This window comes from Sorex araneus, chromosome X (genome assembly GCF_027595985.1).
Source record: "Sorex araneus isolate mSorAra2 chromosome X, mSorAra2.pri, whole genome shotgun sequence".
NCBI lineage: Eukaryota > Metazoa > Chordata > Mammalia > Eulipotyphla > Soricidae > Sorex > Sorex araneus.
Window position 1 is genome coordinate 191,053,175 of NC_073313.1, and position 26,213 is coordinate 191,079,387.

Consider the following 26,213-nt stretch of genomic DNA (forward strand, 5'->3'; position numbering starts at 1 on the left):
ATATAATGCGAACACAGCTGGATATGATCAAAAATTATAAAACTACTGAAAATATTATATGACTAATAGTATTTTTCTAAAATATTCAAATAAATATTAAGCAGCAATAAGCCACCCTGAACCTTGACTTTTTTTTCTAATTGCATCAGAAATGATATGTAACCATAAATTGTGGTAGAGTAAAATAGAATAGTAAATTTTTAAATTAAGTTTTATTTCATTTTAGGCACCATCAGTCATTCTTTTAATTATAGGGTTTTCATACATAAAACATTCCAGCACCTCCCTTCACTTGAGTGTCCATTCCTCCCACCATTGTCCCAGTGGTCTTCATCCCCATCTTCCTCTCCCCGCCACCCTTGCCATAGTGAGTTTCCTACTGGAAAATAATATTCATCACGTTGTATTCTGGGTTGGCCGCGATAGCACAGTGGTTGGGCGTTCGACTTTCACGCGGCCGACCCGAGTTCGATTCCTCCGCCCCTCTCCGTGAGCCCAAAAAGCTACCGAAAGTATCTAGTCGGCGCGGCAGAGCCTGGCAAGCTACCCATGGCGTATTGGATATGCCAAAGACAGTAACAATAAGTCTCACAATGAGAGATGTTACTGGTGCCCACTCAAACAAAATCGAGACAGATGGGATGACAGACAGTTGTATTCTAACTTTACATTATAAAATGTGGACTGAAGGGGCCAGAGTGACAGTGCAGCAGGTAGGGAGTTTGCCTCTCACAAAGCCTACCGCCTTCGATCCCTGGCATCCTAGATGGTCCTCTAAGCAATGCCAGGAGTAATTTCTGAGTGCAGAGCCAGGAGTAACCTCTGAGCATCGCTGGATGTGACCCAAGAAGAAAAAAAAATTAAATATATAACATATGGACTTAATTAAAAAGTTAACCAATTTACATTTTTTGTTTGTGATATGTATTTTTTCTTTCCCACTATTGGTAAGGGAGCCACCACTTGTTAAATATAGAAATTTTTTCTAGAATTATTTTCTTTAAATGATATTATTGTTAACTGAATTGATAGAAAATCCATCTATGGTTTTTTGAGAATTTTAGAGTCTTGTAGTTTACAGACCAAGAAGAATTTAGTTTGAGACAGAGACAAACAATAGAGTCCAAACCCTTTTTTGTTTTCCATTTCTTTGCATATTTGTTGTCAGATTTGTCTGTGGCTCATTCCCAGATCTTCTTTCTCTCCAGGTGAACCACATTGTTTTTGAACACTATCACCAGTTGCTATGCTTGGAAGGAAATCTTTTTCAAAAGAGCCTGAAAACTGTTGTTTGTGACCCAATGAAACTTAATCAAAAATGGAAATTTGAAAAATATTATGAAGCCTGAAGAGGAACTGATGCTTTTATCTAGCAAGCCCATTAAATACTGTGAAATGAGAGTGAACTTGATGACATTTTTCCATTGTAGTCCGAAGTTTCAAAATGAATAGCATTGGAGTGGAATTTTTTAAATCATAGTATTTAAAATACCAAATGTTAACTCAGGGAAACAGTCCAACTGTGGATTGGAGTCATTCTTTTCAAGGTGGCCCTTTGAATCGCCTGTTTCCTGTCTTCGCTGGCACCCAGCCTGCAAGGGCCTTCCTGCAATCTTACAGGTAAATGGAAATAAAGACAGAAGCACAATAATATTAATTGCACCTGACGATAATCTGTTCCCCCTCTGAGTAGTTATGATCACTAAAAATCTCTTCTCTTAATTGCATTTTTATAATCAAAATAAAAATTGAGTTTCCATAACTAGAAAACCATAAACACAGAAATATCAGTTTTGTAAAGTCCCTCAAGACTACACGTTTATTTACCTAACAGTCTAAAATGTTACTGTTATAAAGTTTGATGGCAAGGTTTTGATCTTGATTATTGTATGATTTTTTTTAAAGTCTGAATCAGTGGAAATTTTTTAAAATGAGGAAATTAAATGCTTATTCAACTCTAGATATGGAAACTGTCTCAATTCATTTTGTGCTTTATAAGTGAGTTTATTCCCATCCTATATGGATATTTGTTAAAACTACAAAAGGAAAATCACGCAATTTGGTATAACTCCCTCAATGTTTGAACAATTTAGAGAGGTTAAACTATAAAGAAGAAATAGTGTGAGAAATGAAGATCTGAAAGATGGTATATATAAAGCAAATAAATGCTTTATTTAACAACATTATAGGAATTTTTTAAAATGCTAAAATGGACCTAAAAGACCTAAAATGAAGAAAGCATAATGTGAGGAAGAGTATGAGGTAAGCAACCCTTCAAAAGAGAGTTAAGAAAAAAATATTTCCTGAGATTTAGCCAAAAAGAGTAGGTCTAGTATGTCTAAGAATGTAGCAGTGAGAAATAAAATCTTAGATATGGACCAAATAAAAACACTGATAAATTTGAGAGGAACTTAAATCTAAATTGTTTTCCTAATCTTAAGAGCACCCATGTTCATGAATACCAGAAGGGATCTTATAAATCCTGAAATACTTTGGGGGGAGGAGAAGCCTTTAAGTAAAATAATAATAATAGAACAATGTCCTGAAGACACAATACTTGTTAAACAATGCTGAGTCAGCAACAGTATCAGGATTAGGATATGGATTTCTAAATATAATGCTCAATCTGCTTTGGCCACTAGCAAAAATGACTCTCGTTCTAAAGAATTCTTAAGAAAAGAAAGAAATGTTTTGCTGGAGCTGGATTTTTGGATAGTTAACTCTATAATAAGCTTTTTACTGTTTAATAAAATGTGGCTGCAGAGAGTACCAGGAGTAAGGTGATTGCCTCGCATATAGCTAACCTGGTTTCAATCCACAGTACCCTATAACACAGAACCAGAAATAAGACCTAAGCACTGCTGGGTGTGACCTCAAATCTAACATATATAAAAAAAGAAAAATATAAAAACAATCTATTTGCACTTTCTGTTCAAAATTAGTTTTAATAATTAATTACACAAAAGCAGAGTTTTACCTAAGAATCAGAAAGATTTTTGCTTGTTTTCATCATATTTTACATGCTTAATGAAATAAATGACATTTTAGATGAGATAAAAGAAGACTATAAAATGAGAAAATCCTTTTTGAAAATCACCATAAAGGACATAAAAAACAAGTCCGTTGTCCAAGGACTAACTGAATTACTGACCAAATGGAATATTCTGTGTACTTCATGAAATTCTGTATCTTAAAAATACGTGAAACATTTAGTCCTACCTCTTCTATTTAAAAACAATTTCCAGAGTCAGGGAGAAAGCACTACAGACTGTGTGTATACATGCAGGAAGTCTAGGTTTAATTGCCAGCACCAACCACGTGATCTCCTGACCACTGCTGGGACTGACCTCTGAACACCATCAAGTGTGGCCCAAAGCAAAACAAAAAGGATTTTTACTAATAATATCAATTCTGTTCAGTAAAATAAAATTTGCTTTGTATACACTTACCAGTAAGAATTGAAAATATCTAAATGTTTTTCTCAGATGAAACAGCTACGTTTGATTCAATGTTTGCTTCTCATGGCTTCCCTTGGCATAGTTAAATATAAAGCTTTATTTGTTTTTTCTTGTTAATATGAAAATAAAATTATTTTCATGCTTCACATGTCTATTCTTAAAGTTTTAAAGCAGTATTTACCACCTATTTGCTAAATTACTCTAAGATAAAATATGCTACCAATATTCTTTTCATAAGACTAATTAAGATAATGGACAAAATGATAATATAGGGGTTAAAATTCTTGCCTTGCTTGAGGCGGACGTGGTTGATCCCCTTCACTAAATATGCTACTTAAGCATCCTAGGAGTGAGTCCTATGCAGAGAGCTAGGAGTAAGTCCTGAACACTTTCAGGTGTGAACCAAAAAGTAAATATTTGGGGCTAAAGAGATAATACAAAGTGAAAGCATTCGCCTCACATGTGGCCAACTTTGGTTTGATCCCTGGCACTGCACATAGTTCTCTGAGCACTGCATATAGTTCTTTGAGCAATACCAGGAGAGAAATCCTGGTAATTCAGGTATTCCCTGAAAACAGAGCCAAAAGTAAGGCCTGGGTACTGCTAAATGTGGTTCAAAAAAACAAATAAACATACAAAAAGCACTAGAAGCTATAAATCTTAGTAGGTTTTCCGAATCTTCTAATAATAAGTGAACCCTTAGGTGAGATACACACATACATAGGGTTCTTATCAGCCCTTAATTCTTAAATGGGGAGCTTGTTTATTAGGGATTTCTTTTCTTTTTTTTTCTTTTTTTCTTTTTTGATGAATTTACTTGAGTTACATACTTTCTTAGGAAAATGTCAACGCATAATGCTACCTTGAGCAAGTGTAGTTTTTGAAAAAAAAAAAAATTAACAAGGCTTATTTGATTGAAAAGTAACCAAACAGCCTGTTATGAGCTTTTCAGAAATATTGTGGTGTGCACAGCTCTTTTTTTCTATTTCAATAGTTACCCAGAGCTTCTACCCTACTCTTCCAAAAGATGGCACAGCTGTTGTTGGAACAACCATGTTTTATCACCAGCATCAAATTTGTTCAATTCCGCTTGCTGACATTCAATCAGCTGTTATTCACAGGGCCAAAACCCACCATGTGGCACAATCACAATGTATTGTTAGCTTCAACATGCTAATTTGCAAATATTCTCTTAGATATTAAAACACCTTGGTACTAGAATCACCTTAGGGATTGTGGAGGAACAAAAGAATACCAATGGCAGTGTATGGGAATTCACTCTCCCCAATCACCTTTGATTTCTCAATGTCTTAAAATAAATTTCAATATGCTATCAAACAAGAAAATGTGTGTGAGTCACATCAGATAGTAATATCTTTATTTGTTCTAATATCTTAACCTATGCATTCAAACAAAAGAAAAAATACACATCAGATGAATGCACCAACATTTTTGATAAATAATACAAGGAGCAAAGGGAAAAGTGGTGGGAATGAATTATTTTTGATTACCTACTATGTTCTGGAGCAATAGCACAGCAGGTAAAGTGCTTAAATTGCATGCAGCCAACCTGGGTTCGATTCCTCTGTCCCTCTCAGAGAGCCTGGCAAGGTACTGAGAGTATCCCACCCTCGAAGCAGAGCCTGGCAGGCAAGCTACACGTGGTATATTTGATATGCCCAAAACAGTAACAACAAGTCTCACAATGGAGATGTTACTGGTGCCCACTTGAGCAAATCAATGAACAATGGGATGACAGTGCTACAGTGCTACTGTGATCTGAGCACTGACTGTACTGCCACCCACTCGACTAAAATCAGTGAGGTGGGTCTCAAGATCTTCATTACATAGACTAGGAGAAAGATTGAAAATGAGATTTAACCCCATCAGTGAGAGATAATACTATTTTATTCTAAGTGGGTCAAAAACAATCTTTCACTCTATAACATGCCGCTGTGATTATATTTCTTGAAATAGGACGATAAATTCACATGGATTCTGTTAAAATCCATTGGGTGTGGCATCAAGTCTCTCATGGGTATTATACAGATAAGAAATAGAGGCTGTACCTTTTCAGTTAAACCACTTATAATAGGCTTAGGGTGACAATTCTCAGATGCTTTGTAGTATCTGTCTTCCCAGCTTCATTCAGGACACATTCTTTTTTGTTTCTCAAACAAATATGAGAGGAATGTGTAGATTTATAGAGATCCCATTTATCTTATATAATTGCCAGATCTTTCTTCTCTTTACCATTAATCAGAATTGACAGCTCAGTTGGTATGAAAGTGAGAAGTAAAGAATTAAAGACAAAAGATATTTTAAATTTTACATTTCCAATGCAAAATAAAGCACCAGAGAGATCGTACAATTGGTAAGGCACTTGCTTTGCAAGAGGCCAACCCAGGTTCAATCTCTGGCACCACATATGTCTCCCTTATCCCAACCAGTATGAGCACAGAGCCCAGAGTCAGAGATAAACCCTAAGTACTGCTGGGTGTGACTCTCACCCCCAAAATATGATGTAAAACAAAAAAAAATAGAAATATTGATTCTTACTTCATTGTGTAGATTGTCCCCAGAGTACTTATGACAGCTTTTGCATAAATTGTTCAACAAGTTTATTTACTACAAGCTAAAATTTCTATTTTTGTTTGTTTATTTTGTGTTTTGTGGCTACACCCAGGTGCACTCATGATTTATTCCTGGCTCTGTACTCAAAAATCACCCCTGTCAAGCTCAGGGAACTGTATGTGGGTCAGGAGATTGAAACCAGGTAGGCCATTTGTAAGGCAAGCACCCTACCCATTATACTATGGCTCCAGCACCAAGTGAAAATATCTTGAAATAAGAAAAGGAATATTAGGGGCTGGAGCGATAGCACAGCGGGTAGGGCGTTTGCCTTACATGCGGCCGACCCGGGTTCGATTCCCAGCATCCATATGGTCCCCCAGCACCGCCAGGAATAATTCCTGAGTGCAGAGTCAGGAGTAACCCCTGTGCACTGTTGGGTGTGACCCAAAAAGCAAAAAAAAAAAAAAGAAAGAAAAGGAACATTAGACGAAGCTAATATACAAAATACTTACTTTTGGTCTATAGTCATTCAATGCACATGTTTAAATATCATGCAAAATACTGACTAGGTTTAATAGATCCTGACTAAGTTTTATTATATTTATGGTAAATAATATAACGTTGGTTTCTGTGTCTAAAAGAGAGGAGGAAAATATCACTGCACCAAGCAGACTTAATTCCTCTGCTTTCTACCTAATGAGTCAAATAGAAGTAATCACTTCCATTATGAGATTTTTGTAACTCTATGTGAATTTTCACCAAAAATGGGTAAATTTCTCATATTTCAGCAAACAGCGTCTTTTGTGCTGAGATCCAAATAATGATTGCTATCATCCACTAAGTAACAAACAGAACAGATAGTGCAATGGATAAAGCACTTACCTTGCAAACTCAGTATCCCATTGGGTTCTCTGAACCCCGCCAGGAGAGATTTCTGAGTGCAGAGCCAAGTGTGGCTCCCAAACACCTTCCCTCAGCAGCCCCCGCCAAAAAAGTAGCAAGAACATTACCTAAATCACATTTTTTATCATTAAAAAAACATTAAAATAAATGATTGGAAGCTAAAGTTTTTAATTTATTATAGCTTGATATATAAATGCTTGCCACTTCTTGAGTATCTTTATAATTATCAATGTAAATGAAGTGTTTATTTCAGATGTTGAATGTAATATTTTTGGGAGGTAGTCTCTCAAGCAGTGGCAAGGGGATCCAGGTGCCTCTCACTGTGATATTTAGCAACCAGGCTGTCAGAGGTCAATGATTGGATAAAAATGCAGTACTGTTTGGGTTCTGTGGTTCTGGGGCCCAGCAGGATCTCAGGGTCCTTCAGGGCTATACTAAACAGTTCTGGGTATCAAACTAAGAATTAGCACACACAGAACATATTCTCTTGACCCCTATTCTAAATATTTATGGACTGAATCTGAAAATTTTTGGTGGTCTCCATTGCCTTGGCCATTTGAATCATATGAATGTATCTAAATATGCATATATACATATCTGGGTATAGATACACATATTATGCTTTGAGTTGGAAGAAAATAAAAGCAAGAGTTTCTTCTTGCAGAAAATGAGGGATTTTTTTTGGATATTTTAAAATCTCTCTTAGCTTTGTCTGTATCTGACCTTTAGGACAAAAGTAGCTCAGGGCATAATTGTTTCGTTATAGGTATAATGTTCCAAACGTAAAAGAATTGTACAAACTTTAAATTACTATGATATTTGTTGTTAATTTTATGATGGTGAACAATACTGTGATTCTCCTTCAAATGTCTGTTTTGATATTGCCAATTTTATATATATTCACACAAAACAAACATAAACATCAGGCTAAAGCAAGGGTCAAAGTAATATGTTGGTTATTGAAAACATTAGATAGTGGGAGAGCACAATAAAAACTGTACAGTATAAAGGGATCTGGAGTTATTTTAACAGTTGAAGTACCCCAATTTTTTATCCGTGAGTCACAGATATTATCAATAATTAATTGAATATGAAAATTTCTTTCCAAGTAAAAGTTCTAATTATTTTCAAATTCACTTCCAAACCTCTCCCAAGCCATCATCATTTGATTTTGTACTTTTTTTCAACAACTGGGTAATTTCTTCTTGTTCTTACCTGCTTCATTGTAATTTGGATGATTTTAAGACCTAATAATTTCATGTTCTTCATAAGATATATACACATTTTGGTGGTCACAGTTATTATGCTATTGTGTGATATTTTAATGTTGAAAGATGTTTGATATAGATTTTAATATCAATCATATAACCATATTTTTTATAAAACAAAGTTCAAGCCTTTTCTTCCTTTCTTACATAAAAAAATTTATTTCATTTTTATGGTACTTGGATATTTCATCTTCTTCCATAATGTTTTGTAAATTTAAAATTGCCTTTTCCCCATAAACTTGAAAAATGTAAATGCCCATTCTCCATTTGAAAATGTTCAAGAATATAACTCCATGCAAAAACAATGAAATAATTTCTATAAGTGTTAACATGGCTTAAATGTGTTGTTTTAATGACTACAAAGATACACTGCTTTACAACTTGTTGGAACTTAAAATTCATCTGAAACAATAGTTCAATTACTATAAAAGTAATTTTGAAAAGTCATGAGCATTATATACCTATCTGTGAGTTAAAAAAATGTGGATGTATGACACATGTTCATTGGATGATAACCACTTCCCCTGTCTCACTGGTAGAGGAACCCCAGAGGCGGGGGACCATGGACACATGGTCAAAATGGGCCCTTTAATGTAGAAGTGTTAGCATACTTACAGAACATCTGAAGGGTTCAAGGTATAGGACTGCATGTAGGTGTGATTGATCTTTTACAGTGGTAAAGATTTTCTGTAGAGGCAATTCTATTGGAGGGTATTAACTCAAGTAGATACTCTGTCTCCCAAGGACATCTATATTGCTTTTCTCTTTCCCTTTTGTTGTACATATTAAACAATTAAGATTATTTTATAATAATAATAATACTTAGTTATTTAGACAAACACAATAAGAAGATATAGCTTCCAAAACTTGGTTGTCTGGGCTCTGAGGGCAAGCAAGTCCTTTTTACCATAAATCTCAAAGTCAGTCCCAGGCCTGTTCAACTTGTCCTTCCTCATACACATCCTGTCTCTTAAGTCATAACAGCTTGCATCAAGACCATGCTTTTATGTTTTCTAGATTGTCCCATTTCCCATTTCGATGCTGGGGTAGCTTCATTGCTCACCCCAGGTCCATGCCAGTCCCATGGCAGGACTTCCCTTTGTGGGGTGCTAGGAACTACGACAGCTGAAACCTGAGCCAAGTAATTATGATGGATGTCCAGGAGTAGATATACTTGAGTTAATCAACTCCCAAATATTGCTAGCACAACATTAATGGTATTTCTGTGTTTAAGCAAAGAACATTGCTCTATGTCAAAATATGAAAAGGCCACAGAGAAATAAAAAAGCAAGTAATTCACATCAAATACAAAGTCCAGAATCACCAAAAGTTTTGACTTATAAGTAATCAATACTGGTTTGAAGAACGTAATCATGAAATGAAAAGCACAAAGGAAAGGTTAAAGATAAACTCAGGGTATTAGGGGTGTTCATAAGAGCACTGTAAGCTTCTTTGGGAGGAGGAAAAGGGCAATATACTTAAAACACTTTGGGTCAGTATCCAACACCTACCCAACAGAAATTCTTTAAACTTTTAAAAGTATGTAAATAGATTAAAATAAGATGAATTCAATTCCAGAAGTAGCACTTATGAATATTCTTAATAGTTGCAGAAATGTAAGGCTCATTTCTAGATTTTCAAAGACATCTAAAAGGAATGGAATGAAGAGAATATACAGTTGGTAGGGATCTTGCCTTGCAAGTGGCTGACCTGAGTTTGATAATCAGCATCTTCCCTGTCATAAGAACACCTAAATATCATCAGGAGTGGTCACTAAACATAGAGCCAGGAGTAAGCCCTCAGCATCATGGTTGTGGCCCCCTAAAAAACAAAATAAAATAAAATACAGCTAAAGAAAATAACATCTAGGTGCCCAAAACAAGAACATTAATTGTGAACAAATCAGACACAATAGTGCTTTATTTGAATTAGAGATAGATAAACAGATGGCCTTCAAAGTTAACATAATTCTTGGTGGTGGAATATGTGCACTGGTGAAGGGATGGGTATTCGAGCATTGTATAACTGAGATTTAAACCTGAAAACTTTGTAACTTTCCACATGGTGACTCAATAAAAAATTTAAAATTAAAAAAAAACAACGTTAACATTATATTAAAGGTAAGTTTTAGATAAGCAATTTTAATTTTTATTGACTTAGGACCTAAGAAAATATAAAGTTGTATAAGTGAGAAATATCACAATTCTCAGAAAAAGATCCACATTCCTCCTACCATGACCTAAAATCATCTATCTGAAAGCTTGAAATAACAAATAAGATAATATTTGAATGTTGACATAGATATTTGTTCTTAATTTGTCCCAATGAATTTTCAATATGTTAAAGTCCCTTATGCAATATGAACCAGACAGTATTCTTTCCTAGATTACAGATTCAAATAGCCACATATCACCATAGTCACCAAAACTGTGGTCTTTGTGGGATATGTCAGCATAATGAAATGAACACCAAAACCAAAGTACAATTTTAGTGTTCTTTTGCTTAATCCTTGCCTCATTCATGAGTACTTAGGCCTGAACATCTCTGAAATAGTTTTGGTTAACAAATTCTGATAAGTAATTATTCATCTCTTTTAGGGTCAAAAGTTAAAAAGGCAAGAGTTCTTAAATTGAGCACACATAAAAGTTAGTTACTTGATCAAGTAGGCCACTCACCATATCTTAATTTTAACATCTATGCTGGAATAATTTAAAATATAAACTCAACTGATGATAGGTTAACACTACAAGCCTATTCCCAGATGAATAACACAGTACTGTGCTTTAAAGTTAAGTATAAAATTGAAGGTGTAATCAGTGTTCCAGTTAAAACAATAGGTTGTCTAGTGGGAAAATTTACAAAATCTATATAAAATGAAGATTATCCTTGTTCATCTATCTTCTACTTAAAGTCGTCAATGATGACATGCTTTCATGTTCTTTATTTTGAAAACTTGCATTGTTACTAATGAAATCTACAGGCTGTAATATTATGTGACATAACTTTATATGTTCTGCTTGAAAAGTATCTATTTAAATACTTTTTTAAAATAGAAAATAAAGGAGGAGTACCTCAATCTTGAACTCAATTTTGAGTCTTATAAAAACTAAATAACAGTATCTGATACTATGGAAATATAAAACGAGGAAGAATTAAATAAATTTCCAGTAGAATCTGTGGGATTTGTTACACATAAATAAGCAATAATCTAAGAAGGGCTAGTCCTGGTTTTTCACAAAAGAGAAAAGAAGTAAACAAAGGGTTGAATAGTACAATGAAGACCATATTACATTCAGACAATAAGGGATTGTCTTTATTTTCAGGCCCAAAAAACATCTTTATCTGTGGAGATAGAAAACTCTGGGTAATATATATGAAAGCATGAAACAAAAATCATGGAACTATCTAAGAATATAAATATGACTCTCCCCTTTCATAAATATTCAATACATTATTTGACACATTGGTTTGAGTGAAGATACACAAGCAAATTTTTAAGCATCTATCTTGATTCGGGCTGAGGTCCAGTAAATTATATATTCCCAACAAGTATCAGTGCCTTCTCACTAAAAATACATGCTCACACTCTGCTTTGAAAATATTCTAAGATAATTATTCCCATTTTTAAAGTAGCTAGTACAGTTATGACTAAAGTTGTCCCAGGTTTCTTGGGAAAGAAAATTATTCTGAGATACTGTTAATAAGGCAAAGATTGGTAATAGAGGGGATATTTTCTCAAAGTTGTGCTAAAGCTGTCATTTTTAATTTTAATGATTTTTAAGTGTGCTAGACAAGATTTTATGTTCAGCCACAGAAATAAAACTGTCCAATATAACTCCTTAGTTTACTACCAACTAATCATGTAGCCCCTCCCTGTATCACCCTCACAATGGATTGAATTCATATTGAAAGGGTAAGTCAACACTTAGTGAATAGAATTTTCCTCCCTAACAATTGCTCAGCCTTCTGGTGGAAAAAATTTAGTGAAGGAGACCTATAGAGAATTTTCACTCTTTAAGTGCCAAAGGAAATTACTTAAACATTTTTGAAGATAATATAAAAGATAACTTAGCCTGGCAAGCTCCCCATGGCCTATTCGATATGCCAAATACAGTAAAAATAACAGGTCTCACTCCCCTGACCCTGAAAAGAGCCTCCAATCATTGGGAAAAATGAGTAAGAAGAGGCTGCTAAAATCTCAGGACTGGGATGAATGGGGACATTACTGGTGCCCGCTCGAGTAAATCGACAAACAACAGGATGGCAGTGATACAGTGATATAAAAGACAACGTATTTTGAAAAGTTTATTGCCAATACCTATAAAGCCATGTTTAAAATTAAGAGAAGTTTAATAACAGACTTTCTATCAGCTTGAATGTACAAGGTGGGAAAAACACAAAAAGTAATACAGAAATAGTTCCAAATAGTCCTTTTTTTCATTTGACAACTACACTCGCCAGCATGACAACTGTAAAGACAAATAATGCCAGATTTCCCAGTGATGCTGGTTGTTTAGTGTTTCTCACACATATTAGTGAATGCCTAAAATAAATCTAAAGATTTTTTGATTTGAGGTTACCATATTGAATTTCACCTAGGGTTATTTCCACATTATTCTACAGTTAAACAGTGAGTATCCGCTCATCAATGGGATGACTCGAACAAAGTACATAAAGATGAATCTCAGGAAAATAGAATTAGCTTGCTTTAGTGGGCATGAGAACCTCTCAGTTGCAGTTAGTTTACAAATTCATCATAGACTCAAATTCATCAATTCTTTGCTTTGTATTCCCCTTCCTGATTTTCCGATAGGATATTGTATTGTATCTTGAGTAAGAATTTCTGGAGATATCACTTTTCTTCACCAAAGTGGGCTGCTCATCAGGTGTCACAGGTTGAGAACTGGGGCTACTGAGTGGGGAATCCTCACTTGCATCAACTTCTTTTAATTTAGAACTGGCTTCACTTTTTTTCTTAAATTCTATCTCTCGGACTTCATCTTCATCTTCATCATTATCTTCATCGTTTTCATTATTAATTTCTTCATCCCAAACCTCTTGTTCCTCATCATATTTAGAACTCAGTATGTTGATCTGACGAGATTTCTGAAACCCCAGCCATTCAATTTCAGTTGCCTGGGAATCTTTGGCCATGTCCTCATCTTCTCTCTCTTCTAAAGGTTGTTCAGTAATCCTTTCTTTTTGTCTATTTACTTCCTGGATACTCCCAGTCAGAGGCATCTTCTCCCACTGATTCCCTGTAGCAAAATCAATTGGCAATTGATATATTCAGAGACTATATACTGCCCAATTGTTGGTCTCCAATTTATTTTTTTGGATATTTATTTGTCAACCTGTTTTATGGGTTGTTATTCTGTGGATTTAAAATGTGTTTTACACAATAAAATGGGCTAGAATACCAGATAAGTTTGGAAAACACTGTATTAAATACAGTTAACTAATCTTCAGAATTAATCCAAACTTCTAAAATTTGAACATATTTTGTAAAACTTTAGTAAACTCAGAAACTCAACCTTATTTGACTATGGAAATCTTTTGTTATGGACTATTATATCTCTAGTGAGACTGAACTTTTCTAAAACATTTTTAAAATGTCTTCTAGGCTTTCATACCTGATCATAAGAATATAGAATATTTAAACATATTTCATATACATGTATATATACATACATAAATATTCACATGCACACACACACATACACTCGAAGAAAAATTAGAAAAAAATCTTATAGGGGAAAAAATGCTTTCTTCCCATAGCAAGAATGATTTCCAACATCTAGTTATGCATAGAGGAAAACATTCAGTTTATGCCACAATGTCCCTCAGAGTCACCCTACAGTGTTAGAAATGAAGGAAGGAACTGGTGTTATGGTGTTGTGGATGTTAAGAGTCATGCATTAGTCAGTCAGAGCATCAAGGCATCAGAGGACACAATGTAATCTAAAATCTGTGACTTCAGAAAGCTAAGACTTTTAAATCATATTGAATTCACATCTATCTAGTGCTACATACACCTATCATTTTAGACATGCCTTTAATGATAATTTATTGACTTGACTTGTTTGGAGACAGTCATGACTGATGAAACTTATACAAATTCTTGATTCTTTAAGCAGATCATATTAACTGATAATACCACCATATTTATTGAATACACTAAAAATAATTGTGATAAAGTGAAGGTTGTTCTCTATGCTTTTACTCCTAAAGAATCATCTGTGGGAAGCTCCAGTCTGTGGACAGTTCAAAAATATTTCTTGTGTAATGGGCCTGATATATCTAGGTATTAGTCCATTACTATTTTTCTGTTTACTTTTCATTAAATTAGATGAGAGGTAGTGTTGCTCTTAACCATTCAGTTCCACAATTTTATACTTTCATGGAGATGTTCCACAAGTTCATTTCCATTCAAGATTTTTTTCTTACCCTCCATTTTGTTCTTTTGTTTTCTCATTTCTATGCATCAAACTGTAATATTACATAGAAAGAAATAATTGAATATGGAAATCCCTTCTAACGTGTTAGACCACAGTTGCCCCTTCAATATTTTTGCATTATATACCTTATTTATTATCATGCTTTCTTTCTTTTTTTCTTCAGTTTCTTTTGTTTTCCTCCACAATAGCCAGAGAAACTAATCTTTTGCTTAGATTTGTGAGTCAGGTATGAAATTATCATGCATGAAGTTACCCCATGAATTTAAATTGAACTTTGTTCTTGAATATTCTTAGCATCTTGTTTTTATTTAACCCAGGAGCAGTCTCTCTGAATACTATACCTCTTGAACATTCTGAAAATAAATATACCAAAGTGTGTACCACTAACCTACAGAAAAATTTTAACTCCACCAAAATCAATTTATGAAAAATTTCAACCTGAGATGATTTATTTCAAATTTTTTTCTCTCATTTTAATTTGGTCAAAATGAAAAATTATAGAAAATTGTGTTCTATGATGAACGTTTTAATTAGAAATTTGAAAGAACTTCTAGATAAATTGAGAGTCTACCTCTGAGAGTTTGTTATACTACGAACATAAAGAGTATAGAAAAGAATCCATTCCAGAGAATTTTAGGTCATAAATTATCTTTCATAATGGAAGAGCTTAAAATGGCTGTTGCTTATGGTATTCATCCTTAAATCTCTACAGAGCAGACAATTGCATTAGCACTTGCCAAAAAAAGAAACATCCAATGCATTGTCAAGAATAAATATTCTTTCCTAGAATTTATTTTATATGATGTTCTAATATTTCAATAAGGCTCTCATTATTTTTGTTTTAATGTCCTATTGAAAATCAATCAATTAAGACTAATAAGCTGAGTTCAACTTTGAGATAAGTTATATGTGGCTTCAAGAAAGGAAATAAGTAATTAATTAATTTTTAATTTTATCCTTTCTTTGCTTGCAAATTGCTTGCTTGTGCATATATGCTTATAACTCTATGAGAGTTTATACCTCTTAGTCATGAGTTTATTTCAAATATGATAGTGTTGCTTAGAAACATTGGGGTTTTTTTTATTCTCTTTTTCTAGAAGCATAATAAATAAATTGTATCACCTATGAAAATTTTTGAACAAAAATCTTATCAGTCTTACCTCAGAGTCTTGAAATTTTTCTACACAATCAATGAATTTTTAAAAATATTTTAAACTGCATGTCAATAGTAAACTTATAGGAGTAAATTTATTCTTCAATCATTTACATTTCTCAAGGTGTCTGAGACTGATAGAGACACTAAATATAGTTCCTTTATTAGACTAAGTTATTAAAAGACAACTATAGCATCAGGTTGAAGTATGCCAATCAGTTACATCGAACTAACCAGTTTTAAGTGTCTGAAATACTATCTAAGGAGGAACTCAGAGATAGATAAGAGATAAACTCTTTTATCTGCCTATGGCAGTTTTTGGTTTGCAAGGCATTGCCTAGCTTTGCTTTTTCAACACCGCACTCATACAACATTCTGTGCAAAAACTGTGATCCATCTCCAGCCAAAACATTTCTGTATATAAAATGAAAGCTTCTCTTACCTTCTCTAAACGGCCTTTCATCAACACTCATTTCTTGAAGAGTAAGGTCTGTAATGGCCTTGTGAACAATAAAGAGGTTCTCTTCTGGCTTCTCTAAGTGGAAAAGCCCAATAAGATCAGTATTTTGATAGTTAAATAATTAAAGAGTTAGAAAAAAAAATTTAGACTCTGAGTAGATTTCTTTGAGTTATAACTATGATTACTAAAAATTATTACTTCACCTCTTCCCACTCACTTTTATCATTAATTAATTTTATCTATAAAGATATTGATGTGATACAGAACCTAGTGTTCAGATAATGGCAGGTATATATAGAAGGAAAATCAGAAATTTTCAATTTTCTTTGTTCAAATAATTATAGGGTTGTCCTTAAGAATAAAAAGATAACATTAAAGTAACAGTAATCATCACAACCTACAAATATTAGAACTATTATTCTGCCTTCTCCTAATAAGAAAACTAAGGATTTAGAAAACTAGGAAAGTGGAAAGTGGTATTGATTCAGAGATTTCAAATAAATAAATCTAGATTTGACCAGAAGCAGTGGCTTCATCCTTAAATTTTATAATCTCAGTAGAATAAGGGCAGAGGCAGAATTTGGGAGAAGTACAGTTTATTCTTAGCATAACAATTTATTTAAAAAAATACTACTAACAACAATATCTATGCATTTACAACTCAAATAAACTGGAGACATAAATTGCTTTACCTTCTAGAATCTTCTCCTCCGTGGACAACTTGAGATGCATATTATCTTGTAACTTTTCAATTTCCTCCTGATTTACTTCTGTGGATAAATCTTCTGGGTTAGGTTCTTCCTTATAGTGTGGTGGGCTGCCATCCACATCACTGATTTCTTCATTGATTTTAGTGAGTGTTTGTTGACTGTTTTCAGGTGGTGTATCCCCATTACATTCCACTGGACTGAAAGTCCCTGTAATATCCGTCATGGTGTTCAATTGATGGATATGGAGAGAGCTTTGGAGAAATTGAATAGATTCCTGCTGAGATATGCTCTCTTGCCTTCAAGTCCTATAGTTCCAGATCCCACACTTGGAGTGAAAAAAATATTTACTTTAATACATAATAGCAAGCTTATTTTTCTAAATGTGTCCAGATAGATCCTAGAACAAAAGCAATAGGATTTGTCAGATTTGCCCCAATCCCATGGGCAAGAATCTGGCCAATCACTACCTGCTTTGTTGCTTAGCAGTTTCACTTGTAGAATTAATGGCAGCCCTTTGATTTACATAAACAAACAATCTGAGGCAATCGGACTATTGTGTTGATTTGTACAGGGGGACTTTCAGCTTGTCAGTCCCGCTCTGGGAACAGAGATTTTTGTCCCTTAGCATAAAAGCTCTTTGTCATTTTCCTTGTAACAGGAGCCACAATTGTTCCTCAGCTCTAATCCAGAGAGAATGACCACCTTGAGACATATTAGTTCTGCGTAACCAGCTTAACATTTCCAAACAGATTTTGTTCAAGTAAAACCTCAGCTATTTTGTATGGGACAATGGCATTGTTTCTTATTTATTAAAGACTAAAAACAGCTTATCAAAAACCTGTATTAGGACAACTTCATTATAAATGGCTGTGGCTACAGCTTTCATTTGAAGTTCTGGAGCCCAGAAAAGGGAGCTAAAAAAGTACAAAAATTTCTAGCACCTTAGTTAATTCCAAAGGTTTTTTTTTTATATATATAATTTTAGAGTAACATTTTTGTCTATAACTTTCTATCCACTGCTTAACTTGTGTCTAATTGAAGTTCAACCCACACTTTAAAAGTCTATTTCTTCCATGGAGTGTCCGACCTACAATCAGAATTATTCTTTACAATCCCTATTGCCCATCAAATTATATAGCACCAACACAACCTGTTCTTGGACAATGAAAGTGTGTGCTTATATAAAACATCTGATTCAAGGGCCCGGGGTGTGGTTCAGTAGCATATCACTTTTCTTGCTTTTGTGAGGTACTCGGTTTGATTTCAAGTACTACAAACAACAACAACACCACCAACAACAAAAATCACATGTGACTAACCACTGCTTTCTTTTTAAAAGAAGTTATTAATTGCTGTCATTTTGTTTTTTAATCTGAGTGTCGGATGATTCCAGACCTTTCACCTGCTTCCTCTGCTTGAAATAATTTTTCCCCTCAAAACAACAAACCCTTAAATCAACCACTCTAATTTCTGAGCTTTTAAGCTAAAATACATATTTTTAAGTGAAGCAAAGTAGTTTTTACTTCAAGATGTGTGAGAAGAGAAAGATGCATGTGTTTAAGAGAGAACACAGGCATCTCTAGAGTGGAAAAAGCCTAAAATACCTAAAATACAATCTCTTTAAGGACTCTGTCCTGACTCTCAAAATTAGAACTGGTCTCCTGTTACACATTATTTTTCACTGTAGTGTAATTATCACAGTTGTTACTTAAAGAGCAAGTGCATATTTGTCTAAGTACTATCTCTTTCACTAAGGAGAGTGTTTATGGCTTTATCTGGGCAGGGGCTGTTTTTAATTTACTGGCATGTGTTCCTAGACTATAGTATCTGCTTTGAACTAGGGAGGAATGTAATATTTTAATAATCATATCTTCAAATAGTGTAACAGGAGGTAACATGCTTCACATCTTTTCTAAAGGAAAGAACAGGTATTGGTAAGTGTCTCACCTAGGGTTGATCCCCTAGCATCTATAAGAGAAATGACAAAATGCATGCCACTTTGGTCTCATCTCCACTCTCATGTACTTGAAAGACGTCTCTCATGGACCCTATAACTATTTCTCCTATCATTGCTACTTCTCTACCATATGTTTGTGTAAGAGAGGAAAAATATTTTTCTTCTCTGCTCTTGAATTCTTATCTTAGACTCCTATATACAAAAGAAAATGAAACAGAAATTTACTACTGGCATACCTGTAAATATACACAAAGGGAGATACTCAGGCTGAGAACAGGTTCTGAATGTGAGTAACCCCCCACTCCAAAGCCCTACTGAAGTGGGGAACATATAAGTAGTCCATTATAAAGACTTATAAGAAAAAGTATAACAGAAAATATGGGTAACTCTAAAATCCATAGCCTTCTCCATTAGTAAGAATTTCTTGTAATTGAGTCATCCTTCTCTTCCTGGTACAGAGAGGAGACACATAATGGAGACTTGTCTTTTAAATACCACATGCCCCTATCAAAGATAAATTTGTCATTAATTTTCTATTTAAGGGGCAATTACATTTCTACTCTGTTTTCCAAGCAGCTACCGTGTCTGCTGTTTCTCAAAAATATCGGCTTAAACAATTTTATGTCAATGAGAATAATTTGAAGGTTACATATTCTGCTACTCTTCATTAGTTTCCCCCTTATTTCAGAAACATAGCTACAGCTCTGAAGTCTATGTACCAGCCCCTGTTCTCTTTGCTTCCCATTTAGTTACACATTTAATATTCATAAGAAAACTGTAAGGCAAGTGCTTGTATTTCTATTTAACATGTTAGAAGAATGAAGCTCAGCATGATTAAAAAGCTTAATCCAGGTCACACGGATCCTAGCCTACCACTGAGAGTTTGCAGCACAGATTAAACTAAGTGCTACCTCTGATCAGTGGGCTCCTATCTTTGGCCCAAAGTCTCACTGGGTTTCAGTCTCAAGAAAAACCATCTTGATTGAAAAAATGAGCTGTGGTCAGGTGAGAGCAAGATACAAGGCCTGAAGTGTTATCAAGGCCTTCCCCAGACAACTTCCCTGTTAAGGGTAATGATGGCAGAGCCAGGAAGTATCACCCTACTGGGATTAACAGGACTGTGCACTTAATTCTAAAGACAGAATCTGGAACTTCAGCCCAGGTCAGTGCTTTTCATTAATTTAGAGTTGAAAAATACCTAGGATCTAGATTCATAAGAAAATATTAAATGAGAGAATGCAAAAAGTAAGACTTTATCTACATGGCAAACAAACTAAATCTTGAAAGCCTATTGTGAATGAAAGGACTAGTAATTCAATGGAGTGTTGATCAATAAACATAGAAAAATAGCTTCATAGAAAAATAGATCATTTCAGCTTTAAAGACCTCTCTTTAATCATTCAAATACCTTAACACAATCATTTCCATTCAGAAACATGACTGGCCTTATACTTTAGTTTATCTTTACTACTCCTAGGTTGTCATTACTCTATAAAATTTTAATATTATCTTTTAATGGAGGGTGTTTGGGACCTCCTTAGCAGTGCTCAGGGTGCTTGAGGAGAATTTACAGAGATACTCAAACAGACTGAGGCAGGGTAGATGATTCAGTGTTCAAGCCCTTAGATGCAACTGCCTAATTGTACTAGGGGCTACCAGGGTTATACCAACAGTGTTCACTTAGTCAGGTGGTGCCTGTGATCAAACTTGGGACCATGTGCATGATAAGAAAGAGCTTTGCCCCTTTGTCTTGCATCCAGAGCCATATTATTAATTAATATCATCTTTTCATTTTTTTCTTTTCATCTTTTCATTTTTTTACTTTATAGCTATTTGAGATTTAGGAAGATAGAAAAATTATTCAGAGTTCCATCAACTTTTTAAAAAATATTTTAAACGTTATTTATTTATTTATTTATTTATTTATTTTAGCTTTTTGGGTCACACCCAGCAATGCTCAGGGGTTACTCCTGACTCTGCACTCAGGAATTACTCCTGGCGGTGCCTGGGGGACCATATGGAGTGCCGGGGATAGAACCTGTTTGGCTGCATGCAAGGCAAATGCCCTACCCGTCTGTGCTGTCGCTCTGGCCCATCCATCAATCTTTTCACTCCATGAAAATCAGTGGTTTTATATAGTCCCATAGAAGAATAATGAAGATAAGGTAAGTGGTTTGTACCTTGTATTTTTTTTCAAGTAGGTGTAAGATGAGAAACTTTAACACCAAAGTGAACCTATCCAATTATCAAAAAAAAAAAATTATCCATAGACAGTTAAGATTTCATCCATCATTTTTAACAACCTATAGCATAATGTATAGTTTAAATTTTCAGAAATTGTTTTTGTACTTTAATAGAGAAATAATTCACAGGTATCACTATAATTTTAAGGTATATATATATTCATGGCAGAGAGTCTCCTGCCCGCATGCCTGGCTGTCTTCCCTGGGTCCCCTCGGAGGGGATGGGCTCCAGCTTTCCTCCCCACCCTGAGCAGAGCTCCCGGCAGCCGAAGACCACCAGAACTTAGCTACAGCCATGCTCGATGCCCCTCTCCACACGTTCGGACAGTCCTCATGCATGAAGGTACTGGCAGAGAAACCCAAGTGTGTGTAATCCCATCAACGGCCAACATCCAGAGAGAGACTTAAAAGCAAGCTCTCAGAAGAGAGTGATACAGAGAGTCTCTTGCCTGCACGCCTGGCTGTCTTCCCCAGTACCCCTCAGAGGGATGGGCTCCAGCTTCCCTCCCCACCCCAAGCAGAGCTCCCGGCAGCCAAAGACCACCGGAACTTAGCTACAGCCATGATCGAGGCCCCTCTCCACACATTCGGACAGTCCTCACGCATGAAGGTACTGGCAGAGAAACCCAAGTGTGTGTAATCCCATCAACGGCCAATATCCAGAGAGAGACTTAAAAGCAAGCTTCAAGAAGGATATCTTGTAGCCTACTTCTCCCTCTGGGAGAAAGTGCCAATCTTCTGAGAGTTTCCTGCCCACATGGGATAGCCTTGCAAGCTTCCCATGGTGTATTCATATGCTAAATCCAGTAACAAGCTGGATCTCATTCCCCTGACCCTGAAAGAGCCCCGAGTGCGACATCGTTGGGAGGGCCGAGTTGAGATAGACTTCTAAGATCTCAGGGAAAGGACAAAATGAGAGGTTACTGAGCCCACACGAGAAATCCATGATTAATGGGATTTCGTGATCGTTATCATGATAGATTCATGATTTTTTTTTGTATTCTAAAATGGTTACCATATTGGGTTTAGTGAACTTTTGTCTTCTCTTGTAGAAATAATAATATTGAAAGGAAAAAGAAAAGAAAGTTTGAAAAAATTCTTACTTATAGTGAAAACTCTTAGTATTATACTCTTGTAACATTTTCATATACCTATATCAGTGTCTGCCATCATGTTAGCCATTATAGACATCATGTTGTACATTATATCATTGTACTTCTTTATTCAACAGCTAGACATATGTGCTGTTTGACCTCCAATATTCTCTCTCCAACCTCCTGCCTCTGGTATTCACAAGTCTGATCTCTTTTCTTTGAATATTAGGTTGGGTCAGAAGTAGGGAAGATTCCACATATATGTGAGATCATACAATATATCTTTTTAATCTAACCTATTTCACTTAACATAATGTTTTTAAAGATTTATCTATGTTGTTTCAAGTTAAAGATTTATTTTATGATTGATTAATAACTCCTGTATGTATATATGTACATACTTATTTATGTATTCACTATTAATGTTACTTAAATTGTTTCTATGTATTTGCTACTGAATATTATAAATAATGCTGGATTATATTATAATCCTATTTTTCAATGTTATGAGGACCCTGCATGTGTACTACTTTCTAATAGTATCTATATAAAATTCTATATAATTCATTTTGATCAATATTACATGGGGTTTATTTTTCTCCACATCCCTACTAGCAGTTGTTATTTCTTGTATTTTTTGTGGTGCCCATTCCAGTTTTAATAGGCGTTAAGTGATAGCTCATTGTGATTTTAATTTGTATTTCCTAATAACTAGTTATAACAACTTGTGTAGTAAAAGCCTTTTGTATACCTCCTTTGGAAAGATACTTATCAGTCCTTTGCTCATTTTTTTAAATTCAAATTTTTTATTTTCAATTATTTTTCTATTTTATTGCATAGATTATTTATGTACTTGGCATATTAATCTCTTACCAGATATATATTTAGCACATATTTATTTCCATTCTATGGTTGTATTTTCTATGTTAGACCCATTTATTTTGCTATGCAAAAGTTTTTTGTTTGATGTAGTAATTTCTATTGGTGTTTTATTGTATGCCTTAGATATATTCAAAATATCATTATCAAAACTCATGTCAAGAGATTTATTCCTATTCTTTCAGGGTTTTATGGTTTAAAGTTCTGTATTTAAGAGCTATCCTGGAGTCACCAATGAAGGGAAATAAAAAAATAAATATGTGTGCATTTAAATCTTAAATCTATTTTGAGTTGATTTTTGTGATTAATATAATATATGAATCTAATTTGATTCCTTTATTTGTGACTATCCAAATATTCTAGGACTATTTATCAAATCTTATATTCCACTGAGGAATTTTGGCTCCTTTGTAAAATATTTGTTGACTGTATATGGTTGGGTTTATTCCTGCACATTTTTGGGGAGCGACAAGGTGGCAAACCCAGTTATGTTCATGGTTTGCTCTTGGCTCTGAGATCAGGGATCACTCTTGGAGGGGCTCAGGGAACCATATGGGATTCCAGGACTTCAATCCAGGCCAGCCATGTGCAAGTCAAGAATGCCATGCACTGTACTATTTCTTCAACCCCTATTCCTGGGCTCTTAATTCTGCCTATTGGTCTATTTATTTATATAGTGCTAGAACACATGATTTGGATGATTTCAGCTTTATAGTTTAACTTGAAAACTAGAAATATGAAGCCTCCTGAATTGTTTGTTTGTTTGGGAGAGGCGGTATTTAATTGACTAGAGATTTTGGTAGTTCCATATAAACTTTAGATTTGTCTTTTGCACTCCTCAATAAAATGTCATTGAAATATTGATGGACCAGTTCCATCCATTGCCTGGGAACCCCTACGGGACCGCCCAAATTCTCACCAATAACTCATAGATTTATTCTATTGAGATTAGAGTAATTCTTCAGGGAATGTTTGCCCCTGAATGAACTTGAGTACACAGGATAATCCGAATTGTTCTCATAAGAGATTAACATTCCAGTTAAAGTGATAGCCCAGCTAAAATGAACGTAAATACAGTGGGCCTAAAATATAACTAAAGCACATGCATTACAAGCAGGAGGACTGGTTTGACCTCCAACAGGTAAACTCCTGAGCATCACCAAAAGTGAGCCTTACTTCCTTCCCCACTCCACAAAGCTGGAAGCAACCCCTGAGCACTGCCATGTGTGGTCCCCCAAACCAAAAAGCAGACATAAACTGTTACAGAAATGCAAAAAGATATAATATGATAAAATAGATCAGTCTCTGTATATCTTACTTAAAAAAAAAAACTTCTAACATAATAAGACGTTGATCAAAGGATGAATCAAAATGGACAGAAGCAGATCTTTCATCCACATTTTCTTGTGATTGTGACAAAATTGACACCAAAACTTGGATTAATGACTCTATTCTGTCTGAGAATCAGAGTCAGGTGACAGCAGAGCTCCTGTCAAGAAGCTGTAAGAGTCTGAGCCTATAAGCAAGAAACCTCAGAACCTTTTTCAGAGCAACAAGGGCCAGGCCAAAGGAAAGTGTAAAGATCAGAACCCCATCCTAGGGTAACCGGACTCAGTCTGAAGAGACTTTTAAAGTATTGGACACTGCTCTGAGAAACAGGGGTGAATGGGACCTCTAATATCCTGGCACACCAACTCTACAACCCTATTTTAGCAATACCAAATCTGAATGCAAAGAACTCTAAGTCACATGCAGCAGTCATGATCAGTGACAGGTATCATCTCACATACCCCTCACAAACTTGCTGGGGGAAACTTCATGTCTAATTCTTAAAATCAGATCCTGAGGGCAAATTCCAGAGGTGGGACCCACATCCCAAAAGAATAATAGAGCATATTACAGGTCGATGGTGGGAGTGGAGGTGTGTCGTAATGAGCTTTTTAGGAAATAAATAAAAAAAAAAAACTAGGAAATTGCTCTGCCCTGAAGTAGCCCAAAAGCATAAGGACCTCATTCATTTCTCTGGAGATGGAGTAAAGGCCACCATTCAGATGCAGAAACTGAATATGCCCAAAGAAGGCTGAGCCCCCTCAGAAAAGAAGAAATTTCAAGAGAACCTGAAGGTTATAATTACTATCACTATCTCTATCATCCTATTGATCTGAGATTTGCTTGAGCGGGCTCAGTAACATCTCCATTCATCCTAGCCCTGAGATTTTAGCAGCCTCTATTTACTCATCCTTCCCAAAGGTGCCGCATTAGAGGCTCTATCAGGGTCAGGAGAGTGAGGCCCATCATTGTTACTGTATTTTACATATAAATACGCCATAGGGACCTTGCCAGGCTCTCCCATGCAGGCAGGAAAACTCTCGGTAGCTTGCCAGGTTCTCCGAGAAGGAGAACTAGGCTATAAGAACTAGGCTATAAGGCTTCCGGGAGCTTGGTTTTATAGTCTCTGGATGTTGGTCATTGATGGGATTAAAGTCTCTTGCCCTCACACCTGGCTGTCTTCACCAAGGCATATTAAAAGAAAAAATAAAACAAAAACATCAAGAGTTCAAGGCTTTTCACTATGACAATATCCAGACAAACTTTTATATATGTAGAGAACAGCAGGGTGAGACAACTTATAGCAAAGCCTTATATCACCTTTTCCCAAAAGTCTTTCTGGGCCTCTTTCTCCTCTGAGGAATGTTTTCTCTTGACCACAATGGATCTATTAGAAAGGTATAAGTACTGTTTCCTCAAAGCTGTGTCCCTCACCCTTCACTTCACTTAAGTGATAGTTGCTAAGCTTAGACGGACACTCCCACTCACTGTTGGGCACAGCAGAGTCAGTGCTTAGGCCATTTCGCCAATTCAGGGCCCATCCATTCAGCACTTATGAATGTAAATGAATAAAAGAATGCCCATAATAGTTGGATTATCTAGAGAATTTAGCTTGATAGTTATAATTCTATCTTACAAACAGTGGTGTTTTTCTTGATGCATTTTTAACTGTAAGAAGGCATCTCTCTCATGGAGATGCTCTAGTATTATTTAGGTAGAAATACAAT

The 26,213-nt window shown here is 35.2% G+C and overlaps 2 protein-coding genes across 2 annotated transcripts in view; one reads left to right on the plus strand and one right to left on the minus strand.

Moving 5' to 3' along the window:
• GALNT5 (polypeptide N-acetylgalactosaminyltransferase 5) overlaps positions 1 to 1,349 on the plus strand; it is a 47,940-nt gene extending 46,591 nt beyond the window's left edge. The window contains exon 10 of the mRNA XM_055123080.1: positions 1,209 to 1,349. Coding sequence (XP_054979055.1) covers positions 1,209 to 1,349 — 141 coding nt within the window. The remainder of the gene's footprint in view (positions 1 to 1,208) is intronic.
• Positions 1,350 to 12,495: 11,146 nt separating this feature from the next.
• On the minus strand, positions 12,496 to 17,420 carry ERMN (ermin). Its single transcript, XM_004608117.2, has 3 exons — positions 16,967 to 17,420; positions 16,257 to 16,349; positions 12,496 to 13,461 (listed from the first exon to the last, which is right to left on the minus strand). The coding sequence occupies exons 1-3, from the start codon at positions 17,205 to 17,207 to the stop codon at positions 12,947 to 12,949; spliced, it is 849 nt and encodes a 282-aa protein (XP_004608174.1). The 5' UTR covers positions 17,208 to 17,420; the 3' UTR covers positions 12,496 to 12,946.
• Between the last annotated feature and the right edge of the window lie 8,793 nt (positions 17,421 to 26,213).